The following is a 19,233-nucleotide window of genomic DNA, read 5'->3' on the forward strand; positions in this document are numbered from 1 at the left end:
CTTTGCTGCCCTCATAGGGAGCACACAAAAGGAGCTCTTGCTGATACCCTGCCCCTAAGTCAGTCCCTGCAAGAGCCACTATGCTGTTCTTGCAAATACTCCCGCTTCGAAGTCATTAGCAGTCACTTTTCAATTCATCCCCACAAAGATGGAAATGTGCAGCCAAATACATATGCCCCAAACACGTGTCGCATGCACAGCAGAAGCATGCCCACGCACGCCCATTCACAGCCATATGGAGTATAAATAGCCTTGCTATAAAAATAGTCTTGCTTAAATGAAGTCTCTTGCTTAAATAAGTCTCACAGAAATAGTCTGTCTTTTCTTTTGCTTGTTGTATCTCATGTTTAAGTTTGGAAAGTGGCAACCATGTTAGAGTAGCTGGAGAAACCCCAGTGAAGCAGGCAACATGCAACCCCCCACTATAAAAGCCAACCACTATGAAGGACAAGTGAGCCCAGCATCCCAATGTATCCTGCCACAGGCGAAGATTTTCTGTAAAGGAGAAAAGGAAAGCAACCTTTTCTGTGCCTCTACGACAAGTAAGCATTAGTGAGACAGGCAGTGGGAAACTGAACAACCGGAGGAGATTCTCAAGCACTAAAGCAGCAGCTCCCACAAAGCCAAAGTTACAGAAATAGATTCAGTTTTCTCGGTTACAAGGGGGAAAAAAGTATTAGGAAAGGACAAGTAATTTTTCCCTCTTTCTCTGCATCCCTGGAAGATGACTGTCCATACTCCTCACTGTATATGTACCTGTATTCATGAATCCATTTTGTGGACATTTTCTGACTTTCTTTTCGGAAAACAGTAAGCAACTGTTAAGACTGTTTTCTCTCACGATGGGTGAGAAGGACAGCAGATGGAAAACTCTTTGGATCTCTCTGCAGCAACCCTGCTTCACATTCAGCCCACATAGCAGGCCCAGCTCTATCAGTGCCCTGGCTCATTTTGTCAGGGCTCTTGCATCTGCTCAGAACTTCCTTCTCACTAATGAATTGCTCTTTAATTGATCTTCAGAGTGCATTTTTCTTCTGCTTCAATCATTCACGTGCTTTTAAGATGCCACCAATACAACAGCAAGGTCATGCTTGACATCTCAGGGATATATCCACTTGATCCTCATTCTCTTCATTGACCACCCCCCCAACACTACACCAAAAAAAGGACTGCTGAGATGCTCATTGCACTCAGAGGCCCTCTCTGTCATGCACCACGTGCTCATTTGCCAATATGAATGTCCCCAGGAAGAATTTTTACTCTAATGCAGATGTCAATGGCAAAGCAGCAAGTAGCTTACTAAAATCATTCAGTCTTCCATTATTTGCCATTCTTAACTGCAGATAAAAATATCAATAATTGAAAGACCACTTACAGGAACCTAATGTAATTAATTTCTCAGAAATATTGCTCACCACTTTGCAGATGTTTTGTTTATGCAAGTTTTTTCAATCTTTTATGCACACATATTCACATGCACACACACGCGCCAATAGAAAAAAGAAGACCTCTGAGATGCTGTAAGAAGACCATTTTTGTTCATTAATAACTTTTGGACATAGAATATTATCCAAACTCACTTGCAACTTGGGGGAAAAAAAAGTCAGTACTGATGCATCTCCCAAGGTTGCTTTAGACTACTTTTCATGATGCTGAAAAACAGAACTGCGCCCTCCCATGTCCGAAATAGAGTTACTGTCATACTTCCATTGCAATGGCATTTTCTGTAAAATCAAAAAGACTACACATCCCAAACACAGTAGAGTATTTAGCTTCTCTAGTTAATGTTTCTAGTGTCCTGCAGTTTTCTCTGGGACTCCTGAACAGTCCTGGTTCTTTAACTGGTCCCTCAAAATATATTTCAAGAGTTGTTTGTCCCACATTTCAACATAAATTTGATCCCATCAACAAACAAATTTGTTGTAGTAGAAAAGCAAAAAGTGCAGGCAGATGTAGCGTTTTGTAGGGCCTTTGTACCTGTGTAGGGTCACCAAATTACAGAGAAGGAAAGACTGACTGATAGGTGGAAGTAAGTCAGGTTTTCTTCAGCGTGCTTCAATTTCACAAATGATAGAAAGAGGATAGAATACAGAATATTCAGTGTTTTGTGTTCCCCAAAATATGATTTTGTCTTTACGGATAGAACACAGATACGTGTATTCCCTGCACTTTGCCAAAGGTAAGTGGAAGGATTATTTTACCTTCAAAGCAAAGAGAGAAATTCATAAAGGGCAAACAATGCAGAGGCAGTTGCAAAAGTGGATACAACCCCCAGATCTTGTCTTCACCCTTCCCTCTCCAGCCTCTGAAGCACAAACGTATTTATAGTGCTTAGACAGGAGTACTTCTCCCCGTTATATTACTGCTTCATTCACAGTTGGTCCAGTTTCATTCCATTAATGTTTTCATTTAAAAACATTTCAGAATGGTTAAAAAAAGGTTTAAAAAGACTTCAGTCTTCTTTAATCATGCAGGAATATATTTTCAAAGCAGTATGCCAGGGGTATTCCACGTGACTCCCATTCATGTTAAAATTAGAGTCACCAGAATAAACCCCATATGCTGCTTTGAAAGGTACTGCAGTGTGTCCAGGGAAAATTTCCACAGCTTAATCATGCTTACACTTTTTCTTTGCCTGCTTTTCTTCCTTTAGCTCCTGGGTATGTTTTTAATAGCTCCTTTTTTTTTTTTTTTCAATAACACTTTGTGCTATCTTGAAAAACACAAAGAAATGATTTGCTGGTTACCTTGGTTCCTCTGCAGCCTTCTTATTTTAAAATTACCAGTTTAATTAGATTAGCTTTGCTCTGTAGCATGCAAAGCTTCCAATATCCCACTTTTTTTGATATGGTCACAACAGACAACCTCTTCTATCCGAGCTGCATCTGCAGCGAGGCCTGGCTGCCCTGCACACTTCAGGCGTCCTACGTTGTCAGGGTCAATACATGCACGTTAGACTGGCACTAGTCTTCACGTTTGGACAAGGGGCCACTCTTTCCAGGAAGGCTGAGGCCGTGTCTCTCCCCGGCAGCAACAACACGTTGCTTCTGCCGAAGCTGGGCAGGCCAAGGGTAGAGCCCCAACCTCACACGTGGATGTGACACTCAGCACAGAGTGTCGGTAACATGAGGGACAGCCCCAGAGGCCACCCCAGGCCATCGCAGGTGCCGTGCGGGGCTGGCTGCAAGGACGGCTTCTCCTAGCTTGTCTTGGTAATGACAGCAAGCACCGCATGTGCCGCGCTGATGAACACGCGCACTGATGAATGCCAGCTGAGTATTAACTTTGTTGCTTATGGCTATAATCTTCCCGGGTCATTTAAAGGGAGAGAGGAAATTTGTAACCTAAGTTTTCACTTCTGACAGCTCTGGTTCTCTTGCATTCACCTGCTAATCTCTGCTGCTTACTTGTGCAGCACATGAGAGATTATGCACAGAAATATAGTCTGACTGCCATCTCGTCATTTTTCCTCATCCTTCTTGCCACTCTCCCAAATCCCAACACATCATTGCGTCAGCAGCTTACAAGAAAAATTCAGCTGGCCCTGCACTTAACAACTTATTATTTAACCTTTAAAGGATATGTAAATAAAAGGGAAAAATCTTGCATAAATATGGAGGATGCTTCTACCATTGAAAAAGGAAACCTCTGCTTGCTAACAGAACCATGCCTCAGGACAGGGGAAAAGAAATGAAGGGTCATCTTGTCATTAAAGCACTGACTAGTGAGATTTGGATTAAGCTCCCAGCTCTGCTGCTGGTTTTCCAGGTAATACTCTGCAGGATGTCAGTTATTTTTGTTATCTGATTTAAAAAAAAAAAAAAGGCAGTTCTTCTCTAACATGCTCTGATGCAGCAAACGGTAAAAAGAGGGTGCTTTTACAGACCACAGAATCCTCCTTTTCACCCCTTATGTATTCTGTTTAAACAGAACTCTCCTTTGGTCACAAACTGCTTTGGAAAACATAACTACAACTTTCCTAAGCGACACTTGCAGGTGAAGTTGGAAGCTGTGGGCAGTGCAGGACTGAAACAGAAGACTGTGTTCAAGGGAAACACTTAAAAAAAACCCATCAGGAGCTATGCATGCATCCTTCTGCAGCTGCTGCATACATTCCCTGCTCCAAGCATTAGGGCTTGAACACAGCAATGGGTTAGTGTGGCTGAACAAGTTACCGTGTGCCAACCAACCTGCAATAGCTGCAGGGCAGTAAACTCTTAGTCAGTGGTAAATATTTGGAAAAATAATGCCTGTTCAAGTGTTGGCAGGAAAAGTTTGAGCAAATTCTTTTGACCTTACACATGTGAGGAGCTCAGTTCCCGAGTGAAGTCAGTAACACAGACTCAGCAAGACAAGTTAAAACTGCATGAAAGGGGTCACTGCAGCTAATGAGTCTGACTTCTTAAACACGGCTAGTGCATCTATAACAAATAAATTGTTTGCACTTTCTTTAACAATAGAAAAATCTTATGAGATTTATTGACTCTCTCCTAGTTTTAATGATGATTAACAACATGAATTGCTATTTCTCTCTATTTCTTATTAGACAAGAAAGCAGTTGTTACACATACAATCACAGAGACACTCAGGTTGATAGGAAGCTCTAGAGGACATCTAACTTGCTGACACAGCAGAGCCAACCTCACACTTACGTCAGGTTGCTCAGGGTCTCATCTGGGCAAGTTCTGAGTTTCTCCAAGGACGGAGATTCCACAGTCCCTCTGGGAAACCTTTTCTAGTCTTGCACCGGTATCTATCATCAGAAATAATTTTCCTTATGTCCAACTGAAGTTTCTTTTGCTGTGATCGGTGACCTTGGTCTCTTTTCCTCACACCGTGCAGCTCTGAGAACAGCATGCATCTTCTCTACACTTCTTCAGGTAGTGGAAGGCAGCAATGGGGTCCACCCTCTCCCACCTCCCAGTCATTTCCAAGCTAAAATGCCTTGTTCCTTCCAACTCCCTTACACACCATATGCTCCATCCCCTCCTAATCTTCTTGGTGGCCTTTGATGGACTCGCTCCTGTTTATCAATCTCTTCCCACTAGTAGGACCCAGAAGGTGTCACAATACTCCAGATGCAGCCTCACCAGCGCCAAACGGGGGAGAAGTCCCATGAGCTGCTAGCTACGCTTGTGCAGGTGGCACCCAGCATGTGGAGCACTGCTGGCTCTCCAAACGAGGACCACTCTGCAAAGACCCATATTTGAGAAGATGAAATTACTCTGAGCCCTTCATTTGCACTGGCAGTCACGTATCTCCAGCTTACTGTGGTGCAGAAATTAATCAGAGCCCTGGCCATCATAAAAATCGATACTAGATACTGAAGTGTTACTCTACTACTAAAATCAAGAAGTGTAAAGAAGGAAATTAGAATCATCAAATTCTTTCAAATGATAATAACTAAAGCAAATTGAGCAGCTATGAAACATTCTGTTCTCTGGAGCTTAAAAGCAACAAGCCAATAAAAAAACCCTAGCCCAAACGAAGCTAAATAAATTTTATAGCAAGAAAAGAAAAAAATCTAAGTAGATCCAGCAGTTCCTTTAGCTGGTTATTTTCAAGATTTTAGACACGGCAGGCCCATTTAGGCCAGACACACACACACACACATATATCTTCTGAGTTTTTTTCTCCCAGTTTTATGGAGATCCTCTCTTTCCCTAAACAAATGAAAATGTATGGCTTCACTGCATGTGGAATCAGGTTAGATAAGGGAACATCCAGTTCTCTGCCATAGTTGCTAAAAGGTGCTATTTAGGTAGCCACTCATGGCCTTGATTGCCCATGTATCTATAATGAGGAATAAAAACCCTCTCATCGCTATATTCAACTCTAAATTAGGTCCTTCAGCTTTCTACCATGGCTGAAAACAGATGGTTGCCAGAAACCCTACCCTGCAAACTTCTTTCCAGCCTTCTGCAATCTCAAGGATCTTTTCTGGTCCCCTAACAGGAATTGCACAAGGTAATCTGCAGACACCCTACCTAAAGAAAGGGAGAAAAGTCACTATCGCCCACTTCATGACAGGTAGAAACAGCTGTATAAGCCATGCTGGAAAGGCAGGGGAAAAAAAATAAGAAAGACTGGGAGACTGGGGAATCAATCTTGTTGGAGGTAAGGGAACAGACATAGAGGCTGAAGGATGCTTGACTGAGAAGAGACAGAGAGATCCAAGGGGATTTGTGAGTGTTTTTTTTTCCCTAAAAATATCCAGTCACTAATCTATACATGTGCTTATAAAAATCACATGGGGACCTTAAAACACTAAATAAGCAACAGTTATAAAATAATCTGATTTGTTCGGATTAAAATAAAAAATAAATCACCAGTAAGAAGAAAACAGCCCTTTAACAGCTTCCGAATCCCTAGCTTACATAGAAGAGAGTTCTTGGAAGGAATCTGGAAATCATGACAGCTAAGAGATTACATCCTTCCTCTCAGACATTTGATTTTGCAAAAATAAGGGTCTTTCATTTTCCTATTTGGCAACTTGTGAAATGTCATTTTCACTCTGAAGAGCTGATCAATGGCTTCTGAAGAGGCTGCTGATGTTACAATGATATAATGAGATTTTCAGTTTCCTTCAGACTCTTGACAAAGCACAACAAGAAGTTCCAGACAGCCTTTAGTATTCAAGCAAAATGGAAGCAACTGCAAATTTTGAAGTCCTTGCTACTGAGGGTCTTGTAACACCAGCAACACAACGAAGACAATATAGTTTCTCCGAGACAGAAAACTGGTGATTCAAACCTGAAAATACTTCTCCAGAGAGAAAAATCACCATAAAATTCAAAGTGTGTGTTGAAGCTATTTCCCTAGACACTTCCATTCTTCCATAAGCAGACTGACATTCTTGCTGCAAGGATGGTTCTGGAATATTTCAGTTTCACAGTGTCACCATTAATGTCTTCAATTGACACAGCAACACAGGAATTGCTATTCATTCCTTTAGCTGACTGTGATCTTTGGGATAATATAATTATGTGACATCAAATCTCTCTCCATTACTGCATTCACAATTTCTGTGGTAATACTCATCAACTTTTGTACATGTTTTTGGGGGCTGTGCTTCTCTGCTTGCTGAGACCAGCGTATAATTGCAACTTTGAAGAACTGGGAGAGCCTATCAATAAATTCTCATCAGTGCATCTCATTCCCCTCAGCTGTCAGTTTATCTAAAGCATTTTCCACAAGAATATTCAAATTGGCTGTGCAGAGGTGAAAGGACAAAGATGAAAGGGCCACATGACTCATAGGAAATTGTTATTTTGCTCTCAGGGGAAAAAGTAGTAGAACTCAAGGGCCTGTGTCTGAGCTTCAGTGTGATTTCCAAACAAAAACCAGCCCCAATGCATCTTCCAGGCCAAATATTCTGAGGAAGAAAAACTAGTATTTGCTACAGAAAATCCCATCCCCATACACTTATAGGTTCTCTTAGAACTTGAGAAGACATTTCTAGTTAACACCCCAAGGCTCAACTTGGTCTGTGATAAGAACGTCACTACCAGTTGTTGCTACACGGATCTCTGTGTAGGAACCACTCCCATCAAAACAGGGGGATCACTTTCTTTGTGGGCTTTCCTTAAGTAAACAAAATGGCATTTCTGTCTCTCACAGCTGTGGGATGGAGCAAGGATCCTTCCCAACGTGCCCTTGCCTGATGGGAGCTTTCTCTGCCTCTTTGCCTGGGCTACAGTCAGACACGGAAGGACACCACCAGGAACACCAGCAGACTTCCCCTCCCATGCAGCCCAGCCACCCAGCCTCGGGTTACACCAGTGCAGCGGGTAGCAGCAGCATTTTGTCAGACGCTGGCCAGTTACTTCACGTGCTAAAAATAGCGAAACGCAGCAGGAGCGACTGCCTGGCAAATGTTGTCTTTGTAACGGCGACTGACGTATTCAATCAAGGCAATGCACGAGATGGAGACTCCAGACAATGAAGGACATTTGTGTAAGGACATATGAGACAAAACTCGCAAAAAGCCCTGGCTTTGCTTATGAGATGTGTATGAAAGATTTTTGCTGCTCCTTTCAACCACAGCGCTATTTAGATTACAATTACTTAAAGCAAACCAACAATAACATAAGCTCTTCTGCCACTCTAAGGGAGGCTATAAAAATCTCATTGTCAGCTGCATCATTCATCATGATAACCTCATTTCAACTGAAACAAAATCTCTGAGACATCACCCACCTCTCCCCCCTCTTCCCTTCCCTTTTTTATTTGCCTATAATAAGGTCTATAGTCTGGGGAGCTTTCAGGCTGAATTCCATGCATTGTGATTCACAAAATGAAAATCTGGTATTATATGCCCACTGACATTCACATCAGCAGCAATTCATGCAGCAAAAAGCCATATGCCATGCACCTCTGATTTAACTGTATTACAAAAAAACATATATTAGAAAGAAGAAATAAAAACACAGAGGCAAGAGTGGTTCCTGAGATTTGATTATTATCTACACTTCAAGTCAAGAATGACAAGGGCAATACAACAGAATACGCTGTTCTGGTGACAGTTCCAGTTAGTTTATGTGATTTCCCTTAGAGACTAAAACATCCTACATACGAGCGAGACAAATTCTTCCCAGTGAAAGAAAAAAAAAAAAAAAGTAGCACAGATAACCTAGAGCCATTTTTCTTCTGGCCTTTTACTCAATCCTCTTTTTGAAGGCTGATACAGACACATATATTGGCTTGACCATCACCTACAGAGATGAAAATGAAGAGCACTTTGAAAATACAAAGTACCAACGGTTTTAAAAATTGCCATCTACAGGGTGTTAAGCGGACCTGTGTGCCCTGCAATAATATACAGACTTCATGAGGAAAGGAGGATAAAATCCACTCTTCCAAGGAAGTTGGGGTTTTTATAAATACGAGATTTAACTGCTGAGACCAAAAGCAACTTTCACTGGGGGAGAAGAAGGAGGGAAAGGATGAGTCAAACAAAGGAGCTACTGACCAAGGAACAGATTTTGCTAAAATGCTCTATTTTTTCCCTTTTCTTTCTTAGTAGCAGATGCTTTGTTGAGACATGCTGTCCTTTCTTTGCTTTCCGCTTAAAGAATCCAACTCTTTCTTAGTGTATCCATCCTCAAACATAAAGCGGCAGAATTTCAGCCTTAAAGTGCTTCTCCCTTTAAGTCTACAGCCTCCATGAAATCATTACATATGTGAACACTGGAGAAGGGCAGTTCAGCTACAATAATAACTAGATGTGACCCTGCTACCAAAGACTTCCAAAGCCTTCTGGCAGAAACAGAAATATGGTATTTTTAATGAAAAAAAATCTTTAAGCTAGAAAAATTCTTCATATACTACAACATGCAAAGACAGACAAGCGTTTCTCCTTATACTGTTCAGTATACATACTCATATCTTACAAATCAACGGCAAGTTATTTCAAGTGTACTTGCACACTTGTTAATGCTAGTGGACACTGAATTTTTTTCAAAAGAAGCAACTATAAGGCTGTAAAATGCAAAACAATTATTCAGTTCCTTTAAGAGCTTCAAATTTGCAGTATGTACAAAATTTAGATCTGATTTTTACAGTTAGATCCCTCAGTAAGTAGAAAGATCATCAGAGTCTTCAATACACCTCTTCAGGTGCCTGTAGCCAGAAGCAGCAGAGGAGAAATAAACTTGCTTTGACAAACGCAGTGGGAGCCATTTGGACATCTGTCAGGTGTAGATAAATGCAGAGAGATGGAGAAGTCCAACAGCCATTCCCAAATGAACAGCTGATGAAGGAATAAATCTGCAATATTCAGGCCACAAAAATGCATGCAGCACTGACCAAAGGCTAGGGAAATGTCTTTTAAAATAAACAGGCTTTCCCTATATTATATTGAACTGCTGAAAAAAAAGCATCTGTTTCAAATTAAACTCCTCTAGGAGATTCCACTGTATTTGGACAGTATTTTTTTTTAATAAATAAAAGATCACCTTTTATTTACACACCATGCAGCAGACGTACAAAGCAAAGGTTGTCACAAATATATTTTTGCTAAATTCATTCATTACCCAACTAATGAAACAATATATTTATAGCAATTATCTGCTTCCAATAAAATTTAATAAAGTACTAATGGCCTCAGGTGTGAAGATGTGGAATTTAATTTGCACTAATCTGCCTAAGCCCGGGGAATACTGAATTCTACGTGGGCATCATCTATTTGCAGCATCCCTGTCTGGTACACACACAGTGTTGCCCAGGGAAGGTGCAGTAAAGCCAACCGAGGCGCAATCCTTCCACTCAGTGCTTCCCACGGGTAAAATGCCAACAAGAACTGTCTTGCGGGGGTTTTCTCAAAAGAAGTTAAATTCATCTGCTTCAGACTGGTGACATGCCCCAAAGAAAATAACGAGTGCCCTGGAGATCGCCTGTGAAGAGCTAGTGGGGATCCCTTCTTCTCATATTCATCACTGGAGGAAAAGTGAGGTAGACTTGCATGTTTGACTGCAAGGATGCTCCTTCCGAGATGTTTTTTTCGTTTTTTAACGGGTCGGTGAAGGGGGAAGGAGGAACTGGAGAGCAGTGTGGCCCGCTCCACGCGCGCGGCCTCCACAGCCCTCGGTCCCTGGTGGCCACATTACGTTACCTGATGCAGGCGCTGGCCCGCGCGGCCCCTTCCACACAGCCTGCCGTTTGCACTGCTGCTCTCTTTGAAATTGAGATTATTCATATTCTGAGCCCAGCCTTCAGCAATTATTCATCCTAACGCTTCCTAAAACGTGACAACACTAGAGAAGCTGAGAAACCTCTGGCACGGCACTTCCAAACCATCACGCTGCACAGAAACAATATTTTTCATTTTTACATCATGCTCGGCTGCCTTTTCTGTTATCTTGTCATGAAGCAAGGAAAAATGTTCACAGGGTCTGAGCATGAGCAATAAACATCTTGCGGTTATCAAACACCTCGGTGTTTGCTCTGGTGTTTAATTACAGGGCTCACGTAGGGCATTTATTGTTTGCATCTGCTGCCACTGCGAACAACATCCACGGCGCCGCTTACGCGCCGCACGCGGCCTGCTGTGCGCGGAGCCGTCACGTAGCTGTCAGAGACGCACGTCACGGCCTCGCGGAGCAGGCCCGTCCTGCGCCAGGGCTGCGAGGCTGCGGGTTGGCACAGCACCCAAACGCAAGTGCCGCTGCCAGCGGGTATCCAGGTCCGCCGCCGTGAAATGAGAGCCCGCCTTGCCAAAAGGCTGGAATCAGGAAAAAATCCGTATCTCGTCACCGCAATACAAAATAAAATTTCATAATAACATTTAGGAGCTGGCGTTTTATACTGTGATGATCTAAAACATATGGCCTAGGGGAAAATTAGTTAACTAGAGTTTTCAGAAATGAGAAAAATCCATAGCATCAATAGCCAAGCCCCTTTCCTGCTCCCCGAACCTCTAGTTTCGGTGAACACAATAGACTTTGATCTCAATTGCTATATACCACAGGCATTCTGAAGTTTTTCCAGTATTGATGTCCCCTTCTTAACTTTAGCCATGTTGAAAAGACAAGCTATGTCTTTGTTACAACTAGGGACTTTTGGGTATCTATCAACCCCATACACTGAGCCTATTCTCTGGCCAAGCAGCTTCAAAACCTCGGTGGGTGAACCAAATAATTTGATTTTCTATTACACAGTGGGACTGGAAGCAGTAAATTCTTTTCTCTTTTTTCTTTTTTTTTTCCACTACACAGAGAATTGGCAAATTGTTCTGCAGGTCTAATAAGACAAGCTATGGCTGGCTCTACAATTAAAATAACACATTTTTCCATTTTTTTCACCGCTGTTCTCATTAACATGTGAACTTCAAAGCTATAAGCACAAGTCTGAAATATCTAGAGAATAGAGGCAAGAGGATAATCTTGTCCCTTACAGAATGTTCTTCCTATCTGTGCTGGTCCCATCTTATGGCAAATAATAGGCGTATTTTACAGTGTCACAAGTGCATTACAGTTATCACGAAATAGCTATCGCAGTGCAAATTCTACTTAGGGCAAACCAGGCTCATTTACCTACATGTGGCTAACAGAGATCAACACAGAATTTCCCACTGGGAGTTGACATTAATATAGCACCATGGGAGGAACTTTATGGTGGGGCAGTTACCTTGAATTCCACCTATCGTCATGGAAAACCCCAACAACCTCCCAAAAAAACCTTCTAAGTATTAAGTGAAGTACTTAGTAGCTTGTGGGGCAGCTAGACCTGGCTACCCTGAGCAGGCAGAGCAGAGGGAGGGCTGCCCGAGGCATCCATTTAAATTGGTGGGCTAGTGACAAAGGATTTTGGTTTCTACTGGAACATGAGCAAACTTAGTCCAGCTTTTTTGCAATCACCACTGCCAACTCTTGAAATCAAAACACGACCTTTCCTTCTGCTGTGATAAAACATGCAGAATTATGTAAAGCTTGGAGACAAGATTATATTTTCAAAGTCGTAAACCATGCCGTCTGCTCACAAATGACTGGAGCACAGAGCTTGTAAAGTGTTCTTTGATCATCAGTAGGCTCAAAGAAAAACAAAAAGGTTTCAAACAGAATTGTTGTCACTTGCAGGTCTCTCTATCTAATTGCACTTAATTCCTCTAGAAACCTCTACAAGCATGAATTATGTATGTTTTAAAATGTTATAAAGGCATAAAATAAGCTTATCTGCCTGACTGAATTATTTTATTCAGATATCTACTAGTATACTGAAAGATTGCAAAAAAGGCTCCAAGTCCAACAGTATCGCTATCCCCATAGAGATCTGAGCATTATTTCTAACACAGAGTGGTCTCAAGAGATGATCCTGACAAAAGGTGTCCATTTTAATGAATGAGAGTCTGAAATAAAAAGCTTGAGATTAGAAATATCACACTAAAACACCATCATTTTTTTCCAGCTACGAACATAGTCACGTTTTCATTATTTTACTAAAGCCTTTAAATGAACAAAGCGATATGAAATCTCCACAACACGGACCAAGGATCTACAGTGCAGCACTATGTTGTTTTGCCATCAAAAGCTCTTGAGAATAGGCATTGAAATCTGAGGAGAAATAGCCAATTACCTAACCTCTTTTAGCATCTATCATTCTCCGATGCAAGAGATGAGGAAGCAAATCTTTGTGTGTGCACATAGACCTCCTACCATCTCTTGTATGTGCGATCTCCTGTGATTAATCAAAATTTTTAAATTAAACAAGAAAAGGCTCCTGTTCTTCAGTTATGAATAAAGCTCACAGCAGGTAGATTAGCTTTCTGAGAGAAACTCTATCTATTAAAAGCTACTATCAGCATACTGAGAGTATATCCAGTATACTTTTTTCTTTTCTTTTAAAGATTTTTTTTGAGGGGAGGAGGGGAAGGAGGAGGAAGAAAAAGAAAGAGTCTTTCACCCAGGGGGATATATTTCATATATTACCATAGCAATCAAGTTATTGAAAATGAAAAACAGTAGAAAGGAGAAAAGAGAATTTTTCACACACAGCAGACAACTGCAACTTGTAAGATCTTTCTTCTTCTCATTCGCTCCTCGAAGTGTGGGCTGAATGCTCCCTGGGTCCACATGGTCTCTGCCTGCCAAGTTTTCAACACTGACTAATTAAAAATGGATACTCCTTGCACAAAGAGAAGATGCAGAAATAATATGAATACGTCCTGATCTCCATAGCCTTTCCCAGCAAAGATTAAAAATGTATTTTCTGGTTCTGGTAAAGCCACCAACACTAGCAGCTGTCATCCACTGACCATATAGGTAAACCTTGGGTACCACTCTATAACATATAATCCTCCACAACGCAGAAGTGCTTTGCAAACCACACAACAACAGGTTCCTTCACTCACTGATGGTTATCAGCTGAGTGATACACCTCACCTCACCACCACGTGTCATTTGGAAGCAGATGAGAACACAAAACTTCCTCGTAATTAGAAGATAAGATTTAGATGAGCAGAACATAACGGCTGAACTGTTAGAAATGACAGAGTCAAAAGAGGTTAATTTTCCCCACGCTTTACAAAAAGCATTAAGAGATCAGAAATAACTTGAGCAGTCAGAGATCTTGGGCTTTTCCCAGAGCTCAGGCCCTCCTGCAACTATCTTAGCTAAAAATAAACTAACAATAGCTACACGATACTAATTCATGAAAATCCACCCATACTCTGCAGGGGAAAAAAATAAAAAAATGGACATTTAGGCCATTTCCAGTCAGGAGATTGGCATGATCACTCTCATAAGCTCTGCTGTAACATTCATGTATGGTATCTTTACAGGAGCTATGTGGCAAATGCTAACATAGGGTAGCAGTCACACTTTTTATTCTCAATGAGTATCTCTATAACCAACATCTAGATTCAGGTAGAGGTTAAACTTCCAGTTAGACGATGCCGACATAGAATGCCAGCTGCCCAGGAAAGTTCAAGTCTCTCATTTTTGCAAAATGCAAACAATACTGTCCAGTCTTCTGGTAAGCCACAGAGTTAAACTGGGATGTGTGAGGCCCACTCAGCCAGCCAGCCCTGTTCTCCATAGCTTTGCTACCAGTTTGTAGATTGCCCGACAATTCCAGATTTATCTCCTCAACAAAAAGGGTGTGATTCTGAGATTTTAGTTTTTAAAAACTTTGAGCTGCCTGCACTGCACCACACTTCATCAGGATCATGTCCACTCTTGAATATTTTACTTCAGTGCTCATACAAAATGAAACGGATGCACAGAATTATCACCACAGTATTTTCCTTGCATTATTTACAACCTTAGAGGCTGCAGCACTTCAGCGTATTATTACTAAAAGTCAGAACTTCCCCTCCAGTCAGGTTTTTATCTCCACAGTCTGCAGTGCAACATGACTGAAAAGCATCTATGAACCTTCCTTATGCCTCCTATCCCCAACACCCTCACTTTCCAAATGTTGCCTTTCTGATGTGCAGAGAAGCTGAGCAGGTGAAACTCCACAGTCAGTGGAAGTGGGATCTGTAAATCCCTGTGCCCGTAGGGAAGAGGGCACAGCCTTGTTTCAACATCCTGCCTTGCAAATCCCTCCCCGGCCTTTTTCTTGCCTTGTTGAAGTCCTCTGAAGTTGCCCTCATTTCCTTCCATGTCTTGTTCAAGAGTTGAATGCAGATACAGAAGAATTCCTCAAATGATCTGTCATGGGTGAAGAACATGGGGTGGAAATCGTTGCAGGTCTCACTGGCTAAAAATAGAAAAAAAAAACAAAACAAAACAGGGGAAGTGGAACATTTACAGGCAGGAATTAAAACAAAACCAAAACAAACAAAACCCAGCTACGCAACAGAAAAAATACTGAAATCATCAGTTCTAATAACAGAGGATGCCAAACCATATTGCCTAAAAGACAATAAAATACAGTACTGAGCCTCTCTCCAAGCAGGCAGGCCAGAGAGCCTTGCAAGAGCAAACAAGTAACTACCTGTTTGCCTAAGTATTCTGTCAGTTTGTGCTGTGTTTGTGCCAAGTTCAGGCTGGGATGGGGAGAGACAGAGCCACGAGGCTCTTCATCAAAAGACCGGCCTTCCCCGCTGTTAACAGCATGGAAAACACTGGCTGCTAGAACCAGACAGCAAACACGACAGCAAACCCAACCAGTCACAGAATAGTATTTGATCGATGTACACACTGAAATGTCATGATCTGTGGACCCAGGCAACAAGCTGTCATATTGCAGGCAGGTACACCACAGAGGTATCACACAGGAATCTAGAGAAATGCATGAGAGTATATATATTTAATTTTTTTTTAAATAAAAATATTTGGAAACAAAACAATAAATAGATTTTGTCATCTTTCCTTTTTTGCTTTTGTTTCTTTCTTTTCATCTTTAATCAGATACAGGCTTTAAGGAAGGCAAAATGGAACAAAATACTAAAATGATGATCTCGAAAAGGGGGCATATAGTTTAACAGGACTGCTATGAAACTCCCGGAGTGAAGAATGGATTTTCAAAAACTGAGGGTAGGGCTGAAGCACTGCTAACCCCTTGGCATTGATGGAGAACTTGCAGACAGAAAGGGCTTTAGCCAAGCAGGAAAAAAAAAAAAAAAAAAAAAAAAAAAAAGCTCCTTAAATCCTGCCATTATTGTCAGAGCTATTTTAGTAGGAGCAGAATGATATACACACAGCAACATCTACCCTTACTTTCAGGATCAAATGGTCACCAGATCAAATGGGAACCACATAAGGTTCCTACACCAAAAGAACAGCACAAGTATTGTGTGTCAGGACAAATCACCCCTTTTCCTCAAGACTGGATCCCCATTTCTGAGATCTGCCCCCTTTCAGGAGGATCTGGAGAAATCTGATTAAGGCTCTCCACAGGAACATGCAAATGGCTCAGCTAGGCTGGCACTCTCAGCTGGCCACCACCACTTGGTCCCAGGGTCTCCTTCAGCAGCACATCCATCTGTTTGATGTGTTTAATTACCTCTGCCATAGGCACACGAGTTGGGCTTAGAACCACCTTGAAGCTTCAGATAAAAATGGTTCTTCATCTTTTCCAAGATGCAATATTCTAATTATACAGCAAACCTCTGAAGCTTAATTGTAGATTTGAGGCTTAATTTTAACATCAAATTTACTAAGATCTAATCAATTCCTCATCTATGTAGTTGGGATGAGAGTTAATTTAGGAGCACCAGGTTTCATTCCAATCAAATAAACTCCACTTACTTTGGAGGATGTGCAGCCAAGGGGGAATTAGTCAAAGCAAAGACCTATATTTACAAGGCAGGGCTCAATTCCTTTAAAAGAATAAAATGCCTGGGGCATGATTTTCAGAGCACCTTCAGCTTCCATTCATTCAGCTGGAGCTGCAAGGGCTCAGCACTTCCAATAAGCAGACCTTCAGCCTGTAATAATGTTAGAGACACAACAGAGCAGATTCTCAGAGGGCACTTGTCTTTAAGTCATGAAATACTATAATGATGAGAAGAAATAAAATAACACCAAGCAGAAGAATGCAGCCAGTACCAGGGCATTATAAATCACAGCATGAAACAAGGCAATAACCTTGACGTACAGTGGCCTTTCTGATCCTCCGCAGAGCCTGAGCTTATCACTGCTCCTCCTCATAAAAATCAATAAATCAAACTAAATGGGAAGGCTACAGAGTCTCAGAAACTTGATCATCGATTCTAACTCGTGCTACTTATGATAATCAGCCCCAAATTGTATCTACTATGTTGGCTGCATGCAAAATAGAGATGCCCCATTAAAAAAAAAAAAAGTAACTAGACTACATTCAAACTGGACTACATTAGTCCAAAGATAAAAGAGTAAAAATCGCTATTATTGATATAAATGGAGAAAGTTAGTCCTATTGGAAAGAAAGATCAATGTCTTAAGCGAATCCCAATAAAAAATCAGAAACAAATAGTAAACAACTTCTTCAAAATTCCCTTTCAGCATCTAGATAGTGGTGGGAAAAAAAGGCCATATTCACAGGTGTTTTTTTGTATGTCTGTAAAATTCTAGGCAACATAACCCAATTCAGTGGAAACGTCACAAATGCAGAACAGTAGCAGTATTCATATTATCACACGTGTGGCTGCTCTAACTCAGGGCAGGCTTCTCTTCTGCTCAGAGCACTTGAACATCTAATGGAAGACGGTCCTTCCCTTCTTGGCAGGAAGGAGCTGAGGGTGAAGAAGGTGACAAAGTTGTTGCTGGCCGTCTCCAGAACACAGCGAGACAGCCCCGAACTGTCCCCCTCCAGCTCCAGGCCAGCAGGACTTCACTACCAGAGTACTACTCTCCTCGGAGGAGTGGGCAAATTTAGAGGCTGCTCAAGTTTTATCAACCATCTGAAATTTCTTTGCTTTTTTTTTTCTTTCTTTCTTTTTCAGCTCCTTGTTTCCTTGCATTTTGACTAGTTGTAATCTGAGACCAAGGTCCATCATTGGAACAGTTCGGAGACCTTTTACACAGGATCTTTTAAAGGTGCCAGACTCCTGGCCTTATGCATGGCACTGACCAACCTTCGTTTTCACAAATGAGGTCAACTTTGAAAGGCAAGTCTCGGAAGAAAAGTCAGGCCTATAAAAAACAGATGAAGATCTTGTTGATTTTCTCTTCTTGAAACAACTCTTGGAGCTATAGATCAATGTACCACCTATTGGGACTCAAGTAGTCTGTCAAGCTTCTAGCTTATCTACAGCTGTGACTTTGAGAAACAAAGCTCAGTTCATTTCTCCTCACACACACACACAAAAGAAAATAAAGAAAAGAGAAAAAAAAATCTATCTGTGAATTCTACTTGGGAGTTTCGTAGTTCTTGGAGTGTGTATTTTTAGAGTGCCTACCCAAAACAATTTTGTCTGTCAGCTCATTTTTTAAATTATGAGAAAGACATTCAAGCATCCCAGAGTGTTCAAATGGTAAACAGATTTGATACGTTACATTGTTCCTCTGCGGATTAGCAGAAAACAAGAGGAGAAGGCAAACAAATTGAGAAAGATTGTAGGAATTGTGTCTTCATTTTACCCCATGTCTGAAAGCCTTTTCCCATGAGAAACAGCAACAAAACACACCAAGTTAGAATTTGTTCTAGCTGTGGTGTAAGGTATTTGCACTTGCATAAGCCTGTCTTGGAAGGGCATGGATTACAGTAGGGCATTTCAATAACTGATCAGCCTAAAGCACAGCAGAGATTTAATTTTCAAATTTGGTGCAGTGAACTGGATGCAGACAGCAGACATTTCTGCATACAAGACAGATGCTGGGAAATGACGAGTGTCTCCACACCAAGCACCTGGTATGTCCCCTCATCGCAGTCCAAACCAGTGTCACCAGTCAGAGGTTCACCAGAAGGCAGCACCGATGATGTGATGATAGCTCAAAGTGGCATCCTTTCCACTTCAACCCCAAGATAGTTTAGGGGAGAGGAGACTAACTACACATCTCTCCCCATATTCAAAAAATAAGACTGAGCTATGTGTATTTATTCACATTTAGTTTTCATCTTAGAAATCTGATTTTTTTTCCTGTTACAACTTTTGTGCAATACTTGGAAGTAGCATAGATATATGCCCCCATCCCTCATTACAACAGCAGACAAAGACACAATAACAAACCTCTTTCAACAAGGTATTGCCCTAAATCTTAAAAATACTCCGCTTTTTTCCTGGCTTGGCTGCTGAATGCCAAGTCACTAGTAAGTGTTCAATTTCTGCTATGCCTTTAAAGTGGGAAGTGGTCATTCTGACCTTTGGGA

General features: G+C 41.4%; 1 protein-coding gene across 3 annotated transcripts in view; it reads right to left on the reverse strand.

Annotated features, from left to right (window-relative positions):
- The window catches only part of ELMO1 (engulfment and cell motility 1), a 242,464-nt gene that overhangs the window by 83,598 nt on the left and 139,633 nt on the right, over positions 1-19,233 (reverse strand). For all 3 annotated transcript variants that reach the window (XM_088521092.1, XM_088521091.1, XM_088521090.1), the window contains one exon: positions 15,062-15,198. In XM_088521092.1, the coding sequence (XP_088377218.1) occupies positions 15,062-15,198 (137 nt within the window). The remainder of the gene's footprint in view (positions 1-15,061; positions 15,199-19,233) is intronic.

The sequence above is a fragment of the Tinamus guttatus genome, unplaced genomic scaffold, assembly GCF_059628265.1.
Source record: "Tinamus guttatus ecotype Peru unplaced genomic scaffold, ASM5962826v1 Tinamus_guttatus_pri_ptg000115l, whole genome shotgun sequence".
NCBI classification, from domain to species: Eukaryota; Metazoa; Chordata; class Aves; order Tinamiformes; family Tinamidae; genus Tinamus; species Tinamus guttatus.